Genomic DNA, 21,102 nt, shown 5'->3' on the forward strand with positions numbered 1-21,102 from the left:
ACGCGATAAGTGCCCCCTAGTGTTTACAAACAAGTCCCAAAACTATGAATGTACCATGCCAGTTGCTTGCCCTTACGAACAACTGGAGATGCTCTGCAACATTCGACCTGCCTATTCCCCTCCCCCACCCCCGCACTGACTCTTCATAGGCACTAGGCCTGTGGATACTCACCTTGCAAAGATCTAGAGATTCTTTGCTTTCTTGGCCTATTTTGGCACTTCAGGCCTTCGGTGAGTACGCAGAGAATGGAGGCTTAAATTACTGCAAGACCATGCGGGATCAATAGCGTGAGTTCTCATGTTATTGATCTCTTGTGATCTCACAATACTTTAGGCCTTTGTTCTCTGCAAACAGAGGGCTGGATGAGATCTGCAAAAAAGGCTTTGCAAATGGTGGGAAGGCCTGAAACATCTAAGCTTTCCCTTTGTTGCAAAGCCTTTTGCCATGTTTGCAAAAAGCCTTTGCAGCCCAAAACAGAGCTCTTCAGCTCCATTTTGGTATGCGCAGGCCTCGTCTGGCACTTTGCAGGCCAAGCTGGAGCTTCGGAGGGACTCCTCCAGAGCTCTGTTTTGGGCTGCAAAGTGCCAGATGAGGCCTGTGCACACCAAAACGGAGCTTCAGAGGGATGGGCCTGCCTCCGCCCCTCCTGAGCTCCGTTTCAGGATGCAAAGTGCCGGATGAGGCCTGCCCACGCCAAAACAGAGCTTCGGAGGGGCATACATATTTGAAGCTGGAGAGGAGACAGCTTGCTAGATCTTTGCACAATAAGTGACCTGGCACAGCAGTTTGGGTGGGGGAGGGAAAGCAATTGTGGGGAGCATGAGGTACTTCAGTGGCTGGGGAGGCCTTGAGTGGTCTTAAACAGCTGGCCTGTTTCATCACTAGGCCCCTCATGGCCTTCCCTACCCTGAAATACCTCATGCACTTAACAAACCGTGCTTTTGATTAGCAAATGTGTGGGCGAAAGGAGGGAGTGATCGTGTTTAAGGTACGAGATTCACTCCCATGAATCCTTGGGTTACGAATGGAATGGGCAGGCTTATTCATAACTGGAGGACTACCTGTACTGCAGATCATACGTCTCACAAAATATGTATCCTAAAAAAAGAAAATGTAGTCTCCTATTTAATTTAAAAAACAAAACAAAACAGATGATCCTACCTGCTGTGTTTGCTGCCGCTGAATGGCTCGCACTTTGGGAACTGGGCTCTCTCGGGAGGAGGAAGACTGCTGCCGGGATTGATTGCCCTCCTGAAGAGGCTCCATTGCCATCGTGGCAGATGCTACAGACATGCTGCCTGTGCTTCGAAGAGAAGCACTGTGGGGAAGTGAGTGGGGTGATCTGACCATTGAGCTGGAACTTGCTTGATCCGCTTTGTGGATTTGGACCTGCACAGTGTAATTCTGATGAGCTGGCAAAGCTCGTTTGTCCAATAGGGTGCCCTGACCAGAAAAATCTTCATTCTGGGTGCTGCGTTTGGCATAATCCTCCATGCTGCTATTGCTGGGTACACTAAGTTTAAGGTCTTCACTATTCTGGCTTCGGGAACTGGTGACACTCAGGTTATCCAGGCTTGATTCCATGGACACTTTAGGAATTGGCTGAGGACAATTGTTGAGATGATAAACTGGATTCTGGAAAAAAAGAGCCTGAAGAATGCCTTGCTGGTTTAATGCCGAATGAAGAGGTCTCCTGACTTGGGGGGCGGTCTGTGGTGTTCTGAGCTGCTTGATATTTGCCACCTGGATGACTGAAATCTGACTGCCAGATAAACGTACCGGGGCCTCGTGCATCATGGATCCAGATTCACACTGTGTGACATTGGGATCCTGGAGATTCATCAGCGATATGCTTCGGACATTGGGCAGATTGGTCTCGTCGCCTTGATCTGAATAAGTCACACTCCGGGATGACGTTTGCTGCATCAAGAGCAATTTGCCTTTGAAATATTCTTCATTTGCTGGAGGGGCTGACTTCAACTTGCGCTCACTGAGAAACAATCAAAACAATCACAATCTTAACATTATATCTGCTTATTTGCATGCACACCCACTTATTTCTGCTTAAACAATTTCTCTGGTTCCATATTAATCTCCATATTTGAGTCATCCAAGTAGAATAGTCTAGGTGGGCAGGGGTGTTATTTATGAATGAGAATGGAACCAAAAGTCATCTCGGATCCCATTCAGAAGCAATGATTGTTGAAAGAGATAAGTTGCTGGTTGCTTTAAGTGAGCAACATTGTTCTGAAAAGGAACATTTGGCTCTACTCTGGCGGCTATCTTAAATAATGCAATGCCTAATCTATACATTTGTTTTAGCATTCTAATCTTAATAATTTTAGCCTGCCTCAGTCTATCCACAAGGCTCCAGGTTGCTGCAAGAGAATCATAGAAACTACATTCTACTGCTCTTATTTTTGTTTTCCATTTCCATTAATGGCTTCACCCATAAGCATAAGTAAAAAGGCCACAATGGGGAGAAATTACTTCTTTCAGATGTGTATGGATAAAAAGTATAAAGGACATAAAAGATAAAACCATAATTATTCAAAAGAAGATCTGTCTGCCCAACACTCCTGCCTTACTCATTCATGATATAAAACAGATTTCTCAACTTTTTCAGTTTTGTGGACTGGTGGAGGGGATGGGGGGGGTGTCCTGCAGAGTGGCAGGCAAGCGTGTGTGTACACAGCTCCATCTGTGTGAGCAGTGGGCATATGTGCCCACCGCTCACACAAATGGATCGCGCATACATGCTCTCGCCCGCTATTTGCATAAGTGGGGATGTGCATGCACCTGCTTCCAAATGACTCAAGACCCGGAGGTGGGCCACGGCTGGGAGATTGGGGACTCCTGACATAGAGATAAGATAAAACCAAAATTTTTCATAACATGTCCCTTTATTGGTGAACAGGGAGGCCTTATTTGTCATAGCAATAATTATTCGTAACCTGCATTGACAAAAATCTAGAGAAAATGAGGCAGCATCTTTGCTGTGAAATAAGAACTCCAATACAGTAAGCCTAATAGTATGAAGTCCAATCCATGAAAGAAGATATAATCAGCCTACTTTTGTTGTTAAGGTTTACTGTGATGAAGTAGCAAGAATATTCTTATCCACTACCATGTTAAATACTTTTAATAGAAGAAAACAAATTCTTCACTTGTCAGCAGAGCATAATCTCTGCATACAAGTTAACTGCTCCTAGTGCTTCTCTTATTACATTATCAGAACAATATCTGATTAAACAGGGTCAACTGTGACTAAAACTTATTGGCAGGTTGCAGGAACTTGTGGTAGTAGAATTTTGGATTCTTCCTCTTCAGACTAGGTCATAGGTAGCATATTTTGGAATGTTATTCCACTTTACACACAGAGAGACACACATACACTCTCTCTCTTATATTGTTTCTGAGTTTAAAGGATAGGTTGTAGTTCACATTGATACGAGTTCATGTTTATACATAGAAGAACTCATCCTATTATTGCCAGTTAATAAGATCTCAGGTAGCAAATTTGGACAAAGCTTGTGACTTGGAGAAGCACATGTAGAATTAAAAATACTGGGCTGAATAAAGCAATTATCCACAGTTAGGAGGATAAAGCACTATTATAACTAAGCTATTATTTTCAGCAAAGCCCCACTCTTGTAATTATGGCATTACTCTGAATTTTAGTTCTTACTTTTCCCACCAAACTGAACAAAATTATGCATCTCTTTTTCTTACAAATAATTTCAACAATAGGCAGACAACGCATACCTGTCAGCTGGGTCTTCAAATATTTTTTGCAGCCCAGAAGAGACATTGGGGCTTGAATTATGATCTGGATAACGTCTCAACTGTTGCTGGATTGGCAGAGGGTGGGTTGTATCTTTTGCGATGTCATCGAGAATGCGTGGCAAAGGACCCAATTTTTCTACTGTTGCCTGTAGGAAGGAATTTTCACCCTGATTTGACAATAAGCAATGTGGCATTCATCATTTCAGGTTTTTTTTTTTTTTTAAATTAAACAATGAATGTGGATGGATGAGTTGTAAGAAAAGATGGGCATTTGTATGTGGGTGTGAAAAACCACAATGCATTGTAATGGAGCAGCAGGACCACAGTGATCCGGTGACCCATGGATGGAGGAGATGAAACGGTGCAGCAGACATTGAGGAAAGAAAAGGAAATAGAAATTAAAAATTGAGCCTCCAAAATAAAAAAGTTAATCCTCATAAAACTAATGCATATCTATCCTGCAAAACAAATTGCAATCAAAGCCCAGGGTAGAGGAGACGGGGTGGGATGGAGTAATACGAAAATCACTATTAAATTAAAGTGTAACCCAGAAAACTAAAAAGGGATTTTTGTTGGAAGCAAATGTTTGCCTGTGGGAGGAGAGATTGTGGTCAATTGAATGCATTCTGCTATAGTCTGAGAGCAGCAATTCAGCATGAGCACTGAAAGAAACCATAAGGAAATGCAAAGACTTATACAAAAGTATTTAAATCGTATTTTGTCTTATAACTACTGACAGGAATGAACATTAAGCATATAATTTGTTTATAAACACAATTCTACAAACAGTATTCCTTAACTTCCTGCACTGGATCTCAAGTGATCCCTTCAAAGATGATAGTAACTCCTTGCCTAATCATCAGTGGTGATTCTCAAGAAAGGAAGCAGCACCACATAGGAATGTATGCATGCATGTATGTATGTATGTATGTATACATACATACATACATACATATGGTTGACTCTTGGCAACTGCCTGGACTACCTCCTGCAATTTTCTTAGCAAGATTTCAGAAATGGTTTGCCACTGCCTCCTTCCTAGGATTGAGAGAATGTGTTTGGCTCAAGGTCATCTAGTTGGGTTTGTGTGTCTAAGGCAGGACTAGATTAGACTAGACTAGGACTCACCATCTCCCAGTTTCTAGCCTGGTGCCTTAACCACTACATCAAACTGGCTCCCTCCAAACTATTAGAATATGGCTTTTATTTTAGGAGAAGATAATGAATCAAACATAATTTTCTTTAAAACAAAATTGTTCTAAAGCAATTTAAAATGATGAATATGATGGGAGAAATGAGTTCATTTGCTTTAGAATTTAGTGCAATTTAACCTAAGCCCAAAGTGATTGAAGTTCAGCACCAATTAAATGTCACCCCTGTCTTTCTACTGGTTCCCAATGCTTAGTCTACATTCTTTTAAGAAATAGATGATGTTATAACCCTGTACTTTTTTTAAAATTAAAGTTAACTTTAATCATTACCCAGGAAGCAGCTTGTGGGCACTCCTTGGACAAAGTTGTCTCCAGCCATCCCTTCCCAGCCTTCAAACTAATTTACCTTGTCCACCTCCCAGACAACTTCCCACAGCAAAGAATGCAAGACAGCAAACTCCTTTCCCAGATCTATGTATCCTCCAAATCCTGGCTTATTAGAAATGGTGTCCTCGTTAGAAATTTCTGCCAAGAAGCATTTCATATGTGTCCATTCATGCTCTAGAAAGGCATTCATAAAGGTAATATATTCTTCTTTATTCCCAAATCTGAGTTGGGGAGAGAGGAAAACAAGGAGAGAGGAGAAAAATGGTCAGCAGTTTGGCAGGAAGTTTCCAAGGGAAACAGCATGGTCTTACAATGTTGCTTAAGATATTCCAAGACACAAAACAATATTTCTGTGACTGAATGGCAATTTCTACATGTAACATTTAGTTAAATAATGTTGCAAGTAGTCATTATAGAGACACAAAGTTAGTGTGAGAGAGCAGTCATTGTGCTTGCCAGGTACTCTCCTTCCTCTCACCCACTCCCCACTATCATTAGAGGTTTTCTTGGCTTCACAAAATTTATTTGTCAAGAATTAGGAGAAAAAAGGAGAAGCTGCACCTGAGTCCACCTGTTAATAATAATAATAATAGCATTATCTTAATTATCTTCTTTGGCCCCAATCTGTAATAGTGGCAAATGAAGTCCAAATTACACATAAAGTCTAATTTAAGTATTGAAATTAGAAACTTGATCAGCTAGAGGCAGTAAAGACCATAGACAATAGCAAGGACAAAGGAAGGAATTTAGTACACTGTATCATCTTTTACTGCTGCCCTGTGGGAAATATTTTTTTATAAACCTTTGGAGTAAAACAATCTTCCCTTAGTACCCATGGGGGCAGTGTTAGTTGCATCCAGATGGAGGGTCACACTGCAGTTATTTTTCCAATATCATTAACACACAATACCAAATAAAAACACATGCGGTCTGCTTCTAATTGGAGAAAGTGAAGTAGTAGGATTGTGAATACCACTAGTGAAAGCTAACCAGTATCTGGGGCTAAGGACAGGCTGCTTCCTCTTCTGTAAACACTGGCCTAGAATGCAACTCATCCTGCTCCACTAACCTACATCCTACTATTCAAGTGGGGACTTCTGTTTATAATGTTTTTATAGCTTTTTGATTTGAAACAGAGAAATGTAAATTTCAAATGTACATTTTTGAACATGGAATTTCAGCACATATAGGTGACTCCATATACTATGAACAGAGATAAGGCAAAGCAGCTGTATGTTACAGCTGTTGCCAAATCATTCCTATGAAATAACACATGTCACAATGATAAAATAACAGCAAATCCCTTAATGATCATTACAAATAATGAAATATCACTTGCCTTGTGAAATTTGCTAAGTTTTGGATAACCTTTGCAATTAGTGTGAGTGCACGAGAGGTACTATCATCTGGGTATTCCTGCATGAGATTGAAGAGACTTGGAGACATGATGGCTGGGCAAAGGAATCGGAGGAAAAGCGAGGCACTGATCAGGCGTTCGCTGATATCCTGCTTTCCCCGTTTGAGGCACTGCTGCTTCCATGATGCAAATACCTCCTTCAGCTCCCGAGGAAAGACACTGAAAAGATAACAACATTTGGCAAATTCCCATTGGGATAAACGTGAAGTTGTTTCTCTTGCTATGAAAGTCCAGTATTTTATTTATCAATACACTGATAAGGGTATTTCTTGTCTTCACTTGGGAAAAAAAACTATCTAGGGTAGAATTATCAATAAATACTAATAACCACTTTCATAAGCTTGGGAACTAATGCTTCCAGTGTTACAAATTTCATTCCTAGTAAGTTGATATAATATGGATGGGACTGAGTGATCAGGCAAGATCCAACTCCAATTCATCAGTATTGTCACAGTCTAAAGGCAAATGTTTCATAGCTGTAGCCTAGTTTTGGCTTCGCAAACTCTTTATTATTTCTACAGGAGAATGAGAAGCATTAAATACTTCTAGATACATCTACCAATTTGCCTTAGATTCTGTATTTTGTTCTAGAAGGAGTCAGCGCAAGTAAAATATGTACAGATCTATGTTTCTTTGTATATATAAAATCAATTGCATAGATTCAGTTTATCTTAAGTATACAGCATTGTGTAAAAATGACGTAAGAAACACATGCCACTCCTTGTCTAATTCCTATTAAATGGGTTTGAAGAAGCACAGCTACTGGCTGACTTTGTCTATGGAATCCTTCACTTTTCACAATTAAAATATTGCATTCCTAGTGAAAGGGAAGATCGAAGGTAGCATCATGAATTTTAACTGCCTCCAGATAGACAATGTGGTGTCTGGGGATACCTCCCTTGATGCCTTTGAGACTCATTGAACCACCTGAATTTCATTTTTCTAAATCTCTCTTCATATTTAAAACATTCCAAAATTGAATTGGTTTTTCTAGCATTTGCTTTGGCAAGTAATTCCTGTAAATGACAAGAAATAATCCTTCATCCACTCACCAGTAGGTATTGACAATTTTGCAGAAGGCTAGCTCACAACACATTTTGAGATTTGCCTGGTGATCAGCTAATTCATTAGGTGGACTTTTGCTGGGATCCACTTCACAGTTCTCATCTGACTCATATAACGCCTTAATAAATTCACCTAACAATCAGATAATAAGAACAAGGCAGAAGAAAAACATAAAGAATTGATAATAAATTTGTTGACCGCAGCAAGGCTAATGATTTCTAGGAACTGGAAGATACAAGGTGTTTATAATTTGGAAGAATGGTATAAGGAGGTATGGGATATTGCCATAAATGATAAATTGACTTGCAATATTAAAGTAAGGAGGGGCATAATGAAGGTAAACGATTTCAATGGAATCTGGAAACAGTTCCTAATATATGTGTTTTCTGGAGGAAGAGGGATACCACCACTAGAAGAAGCTTTAAGATTCTGGAAGCAGGAATGATCCCGAGGGGTGGGGGAGCACTTGTTGATTGTTTGTATTCTGTATATTGTTATATATTATATATTATGATTCATGTATGTTATGTATGTTAATTTCTTTTTTTTTATATGTTAATAATAAAAATATGGAAAAAAAACATATTAAAAAGGTTTTTAGATAATCTTGTTAGAACAAACAATTATATTGCCTACTACCCACCACAACAAATTCTCCTAAGTGTGTCAGGACATTAATATTCCATAAGTCTTCACAAACATTTTTCTTCCCTTCTCTGATTTGAAGTGAAGTCAAATAACTCTACCTGAATGTAGGACAGCACACCTGTCCCTAATATTGACAATATTCAAATAACAGGGGATGGCTCTGCTGCTAGAAGATAATAGGTAATAGCAGAAGACAGAGGTCCTCATCTCCGATTTTGCTTCAGTCTTCTACCTATGTGGGAGAGCTGATAAAGGAGGGAATGGCCTCTTAAGGCATGTAAAGAAATGGTTAGGGAATACCTAGCTAAAAAAATTATGGATATCAATTTGGAGCCTTTCTTTAATTTTTGGAAAATCCTGGAGTACAAGTATCATATCAGAGGACTGGAGAGGTGCAAACATTATTTATAATTACAAATAAACCTTCCTAGAAAAAAAAGTAAAAGCTCTTTCTCCAACAGATTGTCTCATCTCTTTCACATATTATTTTCCCACTCTTTTTAAAATCTAAGTTTCTATTATAGGCTGACAAAATATGAGAGGAAAATGGAAATTAAAAAAAAAATCAAAACAAAAGACTATATTCAGCAGTGTGGAATTTTACCTGAACCATTCTAATATAAAATTCCAATTCTTTTAGAAAATGAAATGGTGAACCATTGTTTACCAGTAGCAACTGAAGCTATTGGCTCTATTATTTTAATGTTCAACTTGTGAGTTCTTAGGAACTTTCAAATCAAAGGTAACTTATGGCCATGAATAATCATAAATTTCTTGCGGCTGTCTATTAGCTGGACCTTCTCCAGCTTTCTAGCTATGTATTAGCTTTATTTCTTTTAATAACTTAATGTATATCAGAATGGGAAGGGAGCACAGTGGCTCACATGGTTCGGGTGCTGGATTGCGTTCTTTGTAACCCGAGTGCTGCTGTATGGTGAGCTCCTGTCATTTGCTCCAGCTCCTGCCCACCTACCAGTTCAAAAGTGTGCAAACACAAGTAGATAAAAGATACTACTTCAATGGGCTCATTAATGGGGACATGAAAGGAGCCCCCAACTGGGCATTCCTGGGGCGACCATGATGTCACTTTCACCACAAAAGTATAGTATTAGAATAAGAAACTAGGCATCTTGGAAAGAAGCACAGAAATCTTCAGAATGGGGTCAGTTACTTAATATACCCAATATACCACTTTTAAGGGAATTGGGATTTATTAAAGTTTCTTTTGCAGGTACCAAGAATGGAAAGAAAATGTGACATCCCTGGGGCGTCATCTCTCAAAGCGACTTCCAAGAAGAGTTAACTAATTCTTGAAACACAAGAATACAGTACTATGCAGTTCTGAGATGTCAAAAGCATTTCATTGCCAGCAGCTTAGAAGAGCATTCTGAGCACATCAAATAGAACAACTGCACCCTTATGGGTGGTCTGTGTCCTCCTCAACCTTTGGCCTGGGTCTTTGAGGGTTCTGTGTAGGTTCTCAGCTGTTCCTAGCACTGCATGATTCTGGACAGGGAGCTCGGATGTTGCTCCTGGGATCTTTTGGAGCCACTCTCCCAATTTAATATTCTACTATTATGTAAACCCTCCTTGGGTAATTTTAATAAGCTACAGTTCTCCAAAAGTGAGCACTGGTGCAATATGAGGTTCAGGAAAGTGGATGTATTTGACCACAATTTTGGACAAAATGGAGAATTGTTTATTTAGAAGTGCTATGGGATATCAGGATATAAAAGTTACGGATGAGCATTAAGCAGGAGAGCACTAGGAATCAAATTAAGAGAAGGGCAAGGAAAGCATATGATGCTTACATTGATTACCATTAATCTATTCTCTATAGACTTCACCCAAGTTATTTCCCATGAGTTTGGGTTAAAGGGATTTATTATAGTTTTTAACAGTACTAAAAAGGAATAATAAAGGGGCTTGGAATTAAAATGGTAGAACAGGAAGACAAATTAGGAATAGAACACAGATTAAGGTATTCTTATAAACATTGAAAGCCACATATATTGCATGACTGAGTAATGTGAATAATGAAAACTTTCTGCTTCTTAAAGGAATTTAACATTCGCAAGATTGTTAGAATCTAAAACAGATACTGTATTTCACTCCACGTCCAAATATTTGGATTGGGCTACTTCAACTAATTTTTCTGACCCAATGATGATTCAGCAACTTGGACTACCTCTTCTCTCTTAATGGCTTCACAATAAACTTTTAAAATAAGAAATAATATATATAATCATACAGAAATGTTTCTATACCTAGTGCATCTTGCAGATACTTCTGTCCCACCAATTTGAGATATTCCTCAATGGATTTGGTGGCAAGTGTATTTTCTCTGAAGATCAACTCATCATGGTCCCCACAGCGATCCACTTCAGACATCACCAGATCAGTCAAGAAGTCCTGAAAGGAAAAAAGGTTAGAAAAAAAGATGATATATATAATGGTAGGGATACTCTATGGACAGAGGTTGGATAGAATATGCCAGATGGACTCAGCAAAAAAGTGAAAATGCTGAAAAGAGTGACAGTACCTCCTATTAGGGAAACCAAGGTATTTAGAGATTGTTAGATATATTCAATTGAACTATTTGCCTCAAATATTCTTTTTTGATAAGCGAGATGCAGATATAGTTCACTTAAGGCCTCATACAAAAGTCTACTCACTCCAGCTGAGCCACTTCCTATTTGTGAAGAAGATATCCTTCAATGAAGCCTCCAACTTGGGGCAGCCTGCTGCTGAGGCAGGCTATCGCCACATCAAAAAAATCCAACAGAAAAACAGTGCTTTCTGGTGAAAAACAGAATAAGCCTAGCAAATATTCTAGAAAGAACCTGAAGGAGGTTGGTGGCCTGCAGGGCTCCAATTAGCCTGCTGTAGGATTTTCTCCTCCCATCCAGCTACAAGGCTCTATGCCTCTATGCAGGCATTTCTGCTTTGATTGCTAGATGGGATACAGCCTTGGCCAATAACCATGACAGATTAAGATCTAACCCAGGGGTCGGCAACCTTAAACACTCAAAGAGCCACAAAGATTCTAACAGGAAGCCCCCATTCAATTCTGGAGCCAACTGGAAGTCTGGTTCCCCCATCATAGTCTCCTCCTAGTGCGGCATCCTTTTTCCTCTATTTGTCCTAACTGAAAGCCCTATCAATTGTGGAGCCGACCAGCAATAGGAGCCGCAGCAGAGGGATGAAAGAACCACATGCGGCTCCAGAGCCGCGGATTGTTGACCCCTGATCTAACTGAACACCTCTTCTTAGTCCTACTTTGGAATGCCTTCTGAGAAGAAGGGTATTCCATGTATAAGTCACATAGCAGACAATATGCTACAGGATAGAATCTGATTGTGGAACCTGATGGGCTTTGCTTCCTATCAGCTGCAATGTATGCAATAATTAAGGCCCTGCAGAGGAAAGGTCATGAGACAAATTTCATTAGAGAACAGAAAAAAATTTACTTTTTTATTAATGAGAACATACCAACAACAACAAACTTAAAAGAATTTAAAATAAGGAGATAATGTATAAAATAGCAATTAGCAAACATAGCAATTAGAGCACAGTGGGGTAGAGGGGTGGGAGTGGTTGAAGAAGATGTTACATTCTCTCTGCGGTGGTTATTCCTTTCTACTTTGGGATTGGTATTTTTCATATATGAATTCATTATGTGTGTGTGTTTAAGGGAGACAACTGCAAGAGTCCCCCTGTTATATCTGCATGGAGAAATAACTTTAAAAAACACCCTTGTGTTACAACAGAGGATCTGCACATACTTTTTTCATCTTTGTAAACTCAGAGTGACTCACATTGGTGCCTCCTGAGTTTGCTATCTGTGTTTTGTGCCTGCTTTGCTCTTTAACAAATTTGTTGACAACAACCTCCATAGGAATTATGAGTAATTAGCAAAGACAGTCTACATCAAGCCTTTTCTGTTCTGGAAAAGTAGCCTCCAGGACTGGATATTGAATAACAAAATAATCGCTGAATTGTCCATTTGAACTTGATCAACTGACAGCCAGTTTTCTGTTTGTCCCTGGAAGAAACAGCAACCTTGTATTCCAAGAGGTTCCTTATTCCTACCCACACTTCTCACGCCTCCCCTATGGCATTCCAGAATTTGCCATGACAGTGTACAGAGGTTATAAGATATAATTTTGTGGAGATTGTGGACATAGAGAAAGCTGGCAAAAAGGGTGCCTTAGAGAGCAAAAGGAGAACATGGAATGCTTGAGGAAGTGGGGAGAATGCAAGACAGAACTCCCTTCCTTAGTCCTCACTCCCACTATAGCAGCAGCAGGACTCAGTAGTGTCAGCAGTTTCTCAAGATTTGAGAGTTGGGTGGCTATATAAAGGTTTTAAATCAATAAATAAAATTACTAAGAGTCATCTTGAAGATGGAGGGAAGGCACATTGTGGGGGTATGGGAAACAGCCCTTTGTCTAAAATAATCTTTATACACTGATCTTAATAGTTTTCTCTTTTAAAGTAAAAGTTAGTTTACTTTTCAAGTGTGTTGTCTAATTTTCAGCTTTCTCCAAGTGGAATCCCTGAAGCTTAAGGTACAATGATACAAAGGCAAATATGTAAGCCTGGAATATAGAACTTGTATATAGGCAGAGAACATTAAGCATTAATTCAAGAAACACATTTTCCACTATTTTTTTCTTCTCATTTATTTCTCTTTTGTTTCTTGGGCTAAAAATGGCCATATTGAGATAGTGTAGCATAACTGAATTATCTACACTTGAGATAGTTTAGCATTATAGAATATTGGTTTTACACCAGGGAAATTAAAACTAAAATCTCCCTTAGCTTCACCATAAACATTGGGGCATCTTTCTGTCAAATTATCCTTTCTCCCAAAGCTGTTGGGAGAATAAACATTCTGCCACAGGCTCTCTGGAAGAAGAAGTATATCTATTCCACCGCAAACTCTCTGGAAGAAGAAACAAATCTTTTTTTTAGGAATCAAAAGACAGTGGTATAAAAAGACAAACATGGTTTCACATTGTAAATAGTAAAATGTAATAAAATGTTACTCTGTATATTCTGCTCTTTGAGGATTATTTTAAGAACTATGTCCTGCTTAAGACTGTCTTTCAGAGGTTTGCCCATAGAACTCAAACCTGAGAGTAAATTTGAAACAATGGGCTCTATTATACCCTCCAGAAAAGGAATATACTCTCATTTCCAAATAATGTGCAGCATCTCTAAGGAAGTAAAAGACACATGCATAATCTAAATTCATAACTGGTCCAAAAAGAGGCTGTGGCACCAGGGAAAAAAAGGACGTTGAGGGGAGGTGCTGGAATCTGAAGAGCTCTGCGTCTCACTGCAAATGGTTAAAAATTATTTCTGCTCGACCCACAATTCAAAATAGGCACTGAATCAAAATAAATACTAATCTTTTACCAGGAGTCTTTTCTCCAAGCTTGCTAATCTATGAACTATAAATTAATCTATAAGATACTGAAAAGACAATTAGAAAAAAGGATAGAAATACAGGTAGCCCTTTACTGATGGCCATAATTGAGCCTGTCATTATGGTCATCAGTTGTTACAGTCATAAGTTGAGGCACCATTGACTGAACCAGAAAAAGTGTTATTAAGTGAACACCTTGGTAATTAAGGAACTCAATTTTCTCTAATAGATTATTTTTTGCCCAAAACTGGAAGTAAACAACTGGCAAAAAAAATCACAGTCATGTGACCATGGGATGCTGCAAATGGCCATAAAGGTGAGCTGGTTGCCAAATGCCCAAATGTGATAATGTGATCACAAGGGAGGTGGTGGTGAGACCATTGTAATTTTGAAAAACGGTCATAAGTAGTTTTTGGATTGTCTGTTGGTTACACCAACAAAATAAGTAGTAGTTCTGCATATTCTTACCTTTGCTTTGCCAGTGCTCTGAAGAATGTGCACCATAGCACAGGCCATCTCCTCTTTGTTTCTGACACTTATGACTGGTTCCAAAACAGAGCATAATTCAGTATAATTGTTGGTTACAAATTCAGCAAACTCTTTATATTTTTCCATAGGAAGGACGATGATGGTCTGGTACCGTGACTTGATCCGGATGGATGGCACACCAGACTTTCCCTTATTGACTGTGGGAGTGCTGATGGTGTACCACTTTTCCACAAACTGTCGACCAGTGACAGTAGCTATGGGAATGCTGACCAGACCAATATAATTATTCTTATAGTTTTTCTTTTTCTTTTCAGTGTCCTTGTAGATGTGGACTGTAATGTGATAGGTGGGAGGAAGGCCAGAAAACTCAAACTGTTCACCCCAGAAAATATTGTCAGCTTTTGATTTACTGGTAGTTCGGGCGACTAATATTTCATCCAGGCATATTTCACAGAAATACTTCTTCTTGGGGGCCAAACCTTTGGCTTCAATGATCCAAAGACGTAACACATTCTCATCTCGACGGCAATTATCCTGGAAACAAGAACGGTTAGTTTACTTATTACAAAGAATGTTTATTCTATGTGGTTCTTATCTTTCATAGCTACGATTATATTTTAAAATCTTTACTTTCTATTTATCTTCTTTTTAATATGGCTTATGAGATAACAAATCATTTCTGAATTCTTCTTAAGGAAAGCTCCAAATTCAACACATCACTGCATATCTGATCATGAATAGATTCCTGGCCTCTTGAAAAAAACATAGCTGAGTCCAATAGAGCAGGGGTCTCCAACCTTGGCAACTTTAAGCCTGGCGGACTTCAACTCCCAGAATTCCACAGCCAGCAAAGAGGATGACAGTCAACCGAATGATTAAAACAACACTAAACCAGGAGTACAGATATGCTGTGAACCTTCTTCTCAAGATGGAACACAATTCCATACTCAGAATTATATACCCACAATCTTAATATCACCAGCAACTATGGTTTAGCTGGATTACGTTTATTTTTTCAGGCAGTAATTACTCATAAAGGATTATGCTGCTACTGATAAAGAAGAAAAGAAAATAATATAATTGAGAATTTAGAAAATTCAGTTGGGTGGGTGGAGAATATCTTGGAGTCTGGTTGAGATATTGGGAAGACATCACCTCTTCTTGGCAACTGGGTGCCTCTTCCAAAATGACCTCACCTAGCACCATGTATATTAGGAGGATAATCTTCCAGTTTTTTAAAAAAAAAAACCCTAAATTGCCTAATGGTCAGAAATGACAGGATGGTAATTAAATCATTTGGAGAGCTAATGGTTGTTTGACAAATACTTCAGGCAAAATAGAGCCATCCTGGCTGAGACAAATGAGTACAAAGTAGTACTCCCCCCTCCAATTTATAAAGAAACAAGTTCTGAAGCATATTATAACTATTCACATTGATAAATACTAGGAAATTCCAGAGAGTTAAACAAGGTCACCACTCCTCTGTGTCTCTTATATTGTAAATCATGTACAAGAGTAATGAAAGCTCCCAAGTCCATTTGGAAGAAAGTAGATGGTCATGTTTGGCATTAATATATTAAATATTGAAATTGGCAACGTTGGCCAAAAATTACGAACAGTTTCATAATGTGATAGATTCTAAATTTGCACTGACACCCCCACATTGATCAGCATTGATCCCACTTCTCAATCATTTCCCCAAAGTATTTTGAATAATAAAATTAGTGACTAACAATGTGACATATTTACAGGTAAAAGATGTAATCTATCATACGTTTTGATCAACAAAGTCTAAATGGGCTTTATTAAGCAATTTTCTTTCTGAGGCAGCTAATTTGATGCCACAAATCTACTTAGAAGGATATACTTGTTTGGGGAAGCCACTTGATATCCCCAGATATTAATCAGGATGAGGTTTCTGAGGTTGCATTTTACACTATACCTTGTTAGGCTGGAGAGCCCTCCGTATGTTCTCCATCCAGATGTCTCTTTCAGCAGCAGAAGTGCAACTAAAGCATTTACTACAAGTGGAACAAGATATCTAGAACATATTACAGAAAATCAAGTTAAGCTTACAGCTGAGATTGTAATTGCATGAAAGGAAACAGCAGAGATACCTTAATACTTTATAACATAGTAGCTTAACGAGGAAATTTAACCAGAATACCAATACATTTATTATGTTAACACACTGGAGTATTACAAAGCTCCAAGTGTCAGAAACATTATGATCTGGTTTGAAGTCTATTAATTCTGGCTGAAATGTTCACCAAATCCTCCCAATTTTGGACAGTTTTCAAAATGGAAATTTAGCCTATAAGGATGATTAAATTAATAAATTTACCTATACAATAATAAACAGTATTGAGGGACATTTTAAATAACTGATTTTTATATTTATAGTAATAGTAAACAGACAGAGATAGAGATAGTAATGTTAGTCATAAACCAAAAGTTTCTAAGCAATAGTTTTATCATTATTGCAAAATCATTCTTCATTTTTATTTTCCAATTTGAAGCTATATCTAACAAGGCTGTAAAGTGCTTTAGATTTAAAGAGGAAAAAAGTACTTTGAATCCACATGAGCCCTCATGTAACAATGACTTCTTAAATCAATTACTATGTGTCCCTCCAGGGATTCTACAGATATAACAGGAAGGATAATTGAAGAATTACCGAAAGAGGGTATGCACATGCCCACATGTGCTCTAAAGCACTTTTTGTCTTTTGAATCCAAAGTGGTGCACAGCCTATAAACAGTTACATTTGCTTATAAAAGGGATGTGTGCTATATAGAAAAAGGACATTTGATACTAAAGGAGATGGAAAACAATGAAAATAAGAGAACAAGTTTGAAAAGAAAATCTACATAACATAGGATTGCATCAAATATTATGCTAAATATTTTGCATTAATTGACATGCCCCTTAATAAGGTTTAGATCTAGGTTATTCCTTAGCAGTACTGTGAACTGGTTACTATGGAATTTGAAACATCACACTGGGAACTGCTAAAATATGACTGTTTAAATTATTAATTAATTATATTTAAATGCTGTTTTGTTCTTTTTGAGAGAGCCACTTCCCATGAAAGATAAATCTAGGTTTGTCACTTAACTCATTGAATTTAAACTAGAAAAACGGAAGTTTTTATTTTTTTTTCAAAGTTTATTTCCATTTTTAAAAACAATGCTTTACATATATATACATACAAAATTATTGCAACTAACATATACAAATATGCGCCTATACCACTAATGAAATCCGTTTCATTTCCCTCCCTTTCCTTTCACCCAAATATACCATAAATTCCAACATTCATAATAATCAGAATCTTTTTGGTTCCTAAGTAATTTCTTTAACCGATCTGCCTCTGCGCATTCTGTAATTTTCCAAATCAATTTATTCTCTGTGGGTATTAATTCATTTTTCCATTCTTGCGCGTATAATATCCTAGCTGCGGTAATAATGTGGAGGATCAAGTACCATTTTTCCTTAGATATTTTATCTGGTTTCATTCCCAATAAAAAAGTCTCTGGTTTCAGCTTTATATTATATCCTGTAATTTCCACTATCCAATTCCGAATCTTGGACCAATATTTGCCTGCTTTGGGACACATCCACCATTGGTGATAGTATGTCCCGCTACCATTCCTGCACTTCCAACATGCCGGGGAGGCTCCCGGAAACATTCTTGCTATTCTTGCCGGGGGGATATGCCAACAATAGACCATTTTATAAATGTTTTCCTTGTAGTGGGTTGACAAAATAAGTTTCATATTCCTATTCCATATCGCATCCCATTTATCCAGATTTGGGGAAAATCCGAGATTCCTCCCCCAGGCAATCATGGTGTCCTTAATCACCTCCTCACCAATCCATCGTGATACCAAGAACTGGTAGCACCTTGAAAGTAATTTCTTTTCAATTCCCAATAAGATTTTATCTAGCTTCTGTAGTGACCTATAAATTCCCTCCTTTCCTTTATCCCTTCTGACTCTCGATTGTATTTGGGCATATGCCCACCAATCTACACAATGATTCCAATTTGGTTCGCCCCATTAGAGGTGATAACACACTCAACACTATATAACAAGGAAACATCTTGGACTTATCAGGACTTGCTTGACCCTCAAGGGGACTTGAAGACCCGTGAAGAGCTTATGAATCAGGGCAAGAAGGTAGAAAAACAGAAGTTTTTACAGTATTGTACTGAATGAAATATCAATTAAAAATATACTGTAATTTTTCTTGCTTCCCCAAAAGGAACACATTTGCTAGGCAATTTCCATGACAATCAGGAAAAAATCTTTGATTTTCCATCAATGTGTACAGGTAGTCCTCGACTTACAACAGTTCATTTAGTGATCATTCAAAGTTACAACAGCAATGAAAAAAGTGACTTTGGACCATTTTTCACAGCTCTGACGTTGCAGCATTCCCATGATCATGGGATAAAATTTCAGATGCTTGGCAACTGGTTCATCTTTATGACCGTTGCAGTGTCCCTGGGTCATGTGATCACCTTTTGCAACCTACTGACAAGCAAAGTCAATGGGGAAGCCAGATTCACTTAACAACCAGCTTACTAACTTATCAACTGCAGTGATTCACTTAAGAACTGTGTCACGAAAAGTCGTAAAATGGGGCAAAACTCAAATTTTGGGGTCAATTGTGGTCGTAAGTTGTGGACTACCTGTATGTGTGCACATGTATGTAGTTTCCATATTAAATCAATTACACTGGGATTTAGCTCAATATATATTTCAATATGTCCCAAATTCAGTTCAGTAATCTAAATGGAAAAGTTATTATTTCAATTTTCCCATTAAGAATACCAAAGGAGGAAAAAACCTTTTGAAAAAATGTATTAAGGAAATTAGTTGAAAAGCTCTTGAATATATTAAACCAAAGCCAATTATTCCCAATTTGTGGTCCAGAAAAACTGCAATTTTGAAAGATACTGGAAGCAGTCATTGATGCATACATCAAAATAATTATTTCTCCCCACTTTTTTTTAATGGCAAATATCTTAGGGAATCATTGAATCACCCAAGTACCCTCTTTCTACTTAAAACGTTTCAATATTTCATTTGGAAACAAAGTTGCTCAAGACCAGATGATCTCCTAAAATATTGGCCATTTATTCTTAATTATTGAGTTTTTGAATCTGGGATGGTGCTGTTGCAGCATAAAAGGCATTAAGGAAAGGAAACAAGCATCTGGGCACAGGACAAAAATATTAAGTTGTGCTTCAGCTGCCTCCAATAATTTTGAGGGAAGAAAAAGGAACAGTGAATGCACAAGATTAGCTCATCTGTTGTATGTTGCAAATGCTGTTGGACAAACACTTGTTAAATTTTGCAAGCATGCACCAGTAAAGACTGCAAAAAGCAATCATAAATCAAGGGAAGCTAACTAGATGACCCCTAATCATCACTGATATAATCAAAACATGCAAATTAATTCCTTATCTGATGCTGCATTACTAATATGGTCCTTAGAGATAAAAATGATGCCCAATTGTGGCACAACTTTCCATCAATTTACAATGGCCCAATAAGAAATTTCCTAGTTCCTTGTTGTTTCTCTTAGTCATTTACTGCCATGTTTTCTTAAGACTGAAAAGAGTGATCATTTCTGTTCAATAACTGATATCAGTTATCTCATGTACATGAAGATCATCTGATCATCAGATAATCCACAACCTTCTCATGTTAAATCTAAAGAAATAAAATTTGTTACTGTTACAAAATTGAAAGAATAAAAAGATCAAGACGATCAAACACCATATATCAGTCTTCCACTATAGTTTTCTTTCTTGGAATAAAATGAATACCTTTGTTGTGTATTTACCTCAAAGCAGAAGTCTCGTCCAATTATACTGCTATGAAGTGGCATGACAAAGACTTTGTCATCAGTCCCAAGATCCAAAGTCTCAATAGGACCTCCTGGACTTAGCAAAGATTCATGGGAAAAAGATTGTTTCAGCTTTGACAAGCCAGGGGACCTGTATAAAGACAGTAGAAGATGGAAATAAGACACCAAGAAAAAAAGGTGGTGATTTAATAAAATTTAAATTTAAAAGCATTTTTAAAGATTTGCCTCATTCCAAATATTGGTTGGGAATCCCTAACAAATGCCTGTCAAGATTTAGCAAACTCAGAAACATAAAACAATTTTACTTTTAGAATTTTGCATTCTGAATTATTGGTGAATGATTCAAATGTTTTTCTATGTTTCATTAGAATCCAAAATCCTACTAGTAACCTCCAAAGGCTGTATATTTTTTATTCACTACAAATGAAAATGTTACATTTATAGAGCTGTACAGTTTCTCTTCCTTCCCCTCCCTATCAGGTAGATTCGTCTAAAAATAATGCAAAGAGTCCTCTGAAAATTTAAAAAAAAAAGGTTTCTGAGTGTGTTGTTTGTATCAATCTTGCTTATTTTTTGAAGGAGCTTAGAGTAACAGACATATTTTTTTGTATTTCATGTTAGAAACAATCCCCCAAAGCAGGATTGGCAGAAAGAGAATGGGGTCAAAGTAATGCAATAAGTCAGTCAACGATCTGAACCAGCTTCCAAGCACATTATCCTCTACGCTCACTATTAATATTCCCTTTTCCAAAAATACAAATGGGATACAAACAATGACAGATCTATTACTCTTATACTAAAATGTACCACAATCTATGAGGGTGGGGTGGGGTTTTTGTTTTAG

General features: G+C 37.9%; 1 protein-coding gene across 7 annotated transcripts in view; it reads right to left on the reverse strand.

Annotated features, from left to right (window-relative positions):
* The window catches only part of RASAL2 (RAS protein activator like 2), a 235,918-nt gene that overhangs the window by 21,592 nt on the left and 193,224 nt on the right, over nucleotides 1–21,102 (reverse strand). For 4 of the 7 annotated variants that reach the window (XM_060690139.2, XM_034409723.3, XM_087890146.1 and 1 more), the window contains 9 exons: nucleotides 20,235–20,388; nucleotides 16,321–16,419; nucleotides 14,358–14,912; nucleotides 10,723–10,867; nucleotides 7,795–7,939; nucleotides 6,665–6,901; nucleotides 5,345–5,546; nucleotides 3,767–3,954; nucleotides 1,163–1,991 (listed from right to left, as the gene is read on the reverse strand). In XM_060690139.2, coding sequence (XP_060546122.1) covers nucleotides 1,163–1,991; nucleotides 3,767–3,954; nucleotides 5,345–5,546; nucleotides 6,665–6,901; nucleotides 7,795–7,939; nucleotides 10,723–10,867; nucleotides 14,358–14,912; nucleotides 16,321–16,419; nucleotides 20,235–20,388 — 2,554 coding nt within the window. The remainder of the gene's footprint in view (nucleotides 1–1,162; nucleotides 1,992–3,766; nucleotides 3,955–5,344; nucleotides 5,547–6,664; nucleotides 6,902–7,794; nucleotides 7,940–10,722; nucleotides 10,868–14,357; nucleotides 14,913–16,320; nucleotides 16,420–20,234; nucleotides 20,389–21,102) is intronic. The other 3 variants (XM_087890144.1, XM_034409725.3, XM_087890145.1) reach the window with 1 other exon arrangement.

This window comes from Pantherophis guttatus, chromosome 3 (genome assembly GCF_059756535.1).
Source record: "Pantherophis guttatus breed Tessera chromosome 3, ASM5975653v1, whole genome shotgun sequence".
Classification (NCBI taxonomy): Eukaryota; Metazoa; Chordata; class Lepidosauria; order Squamata; family Colubridae; genus Pantherophis; species Pantherophis guttatus.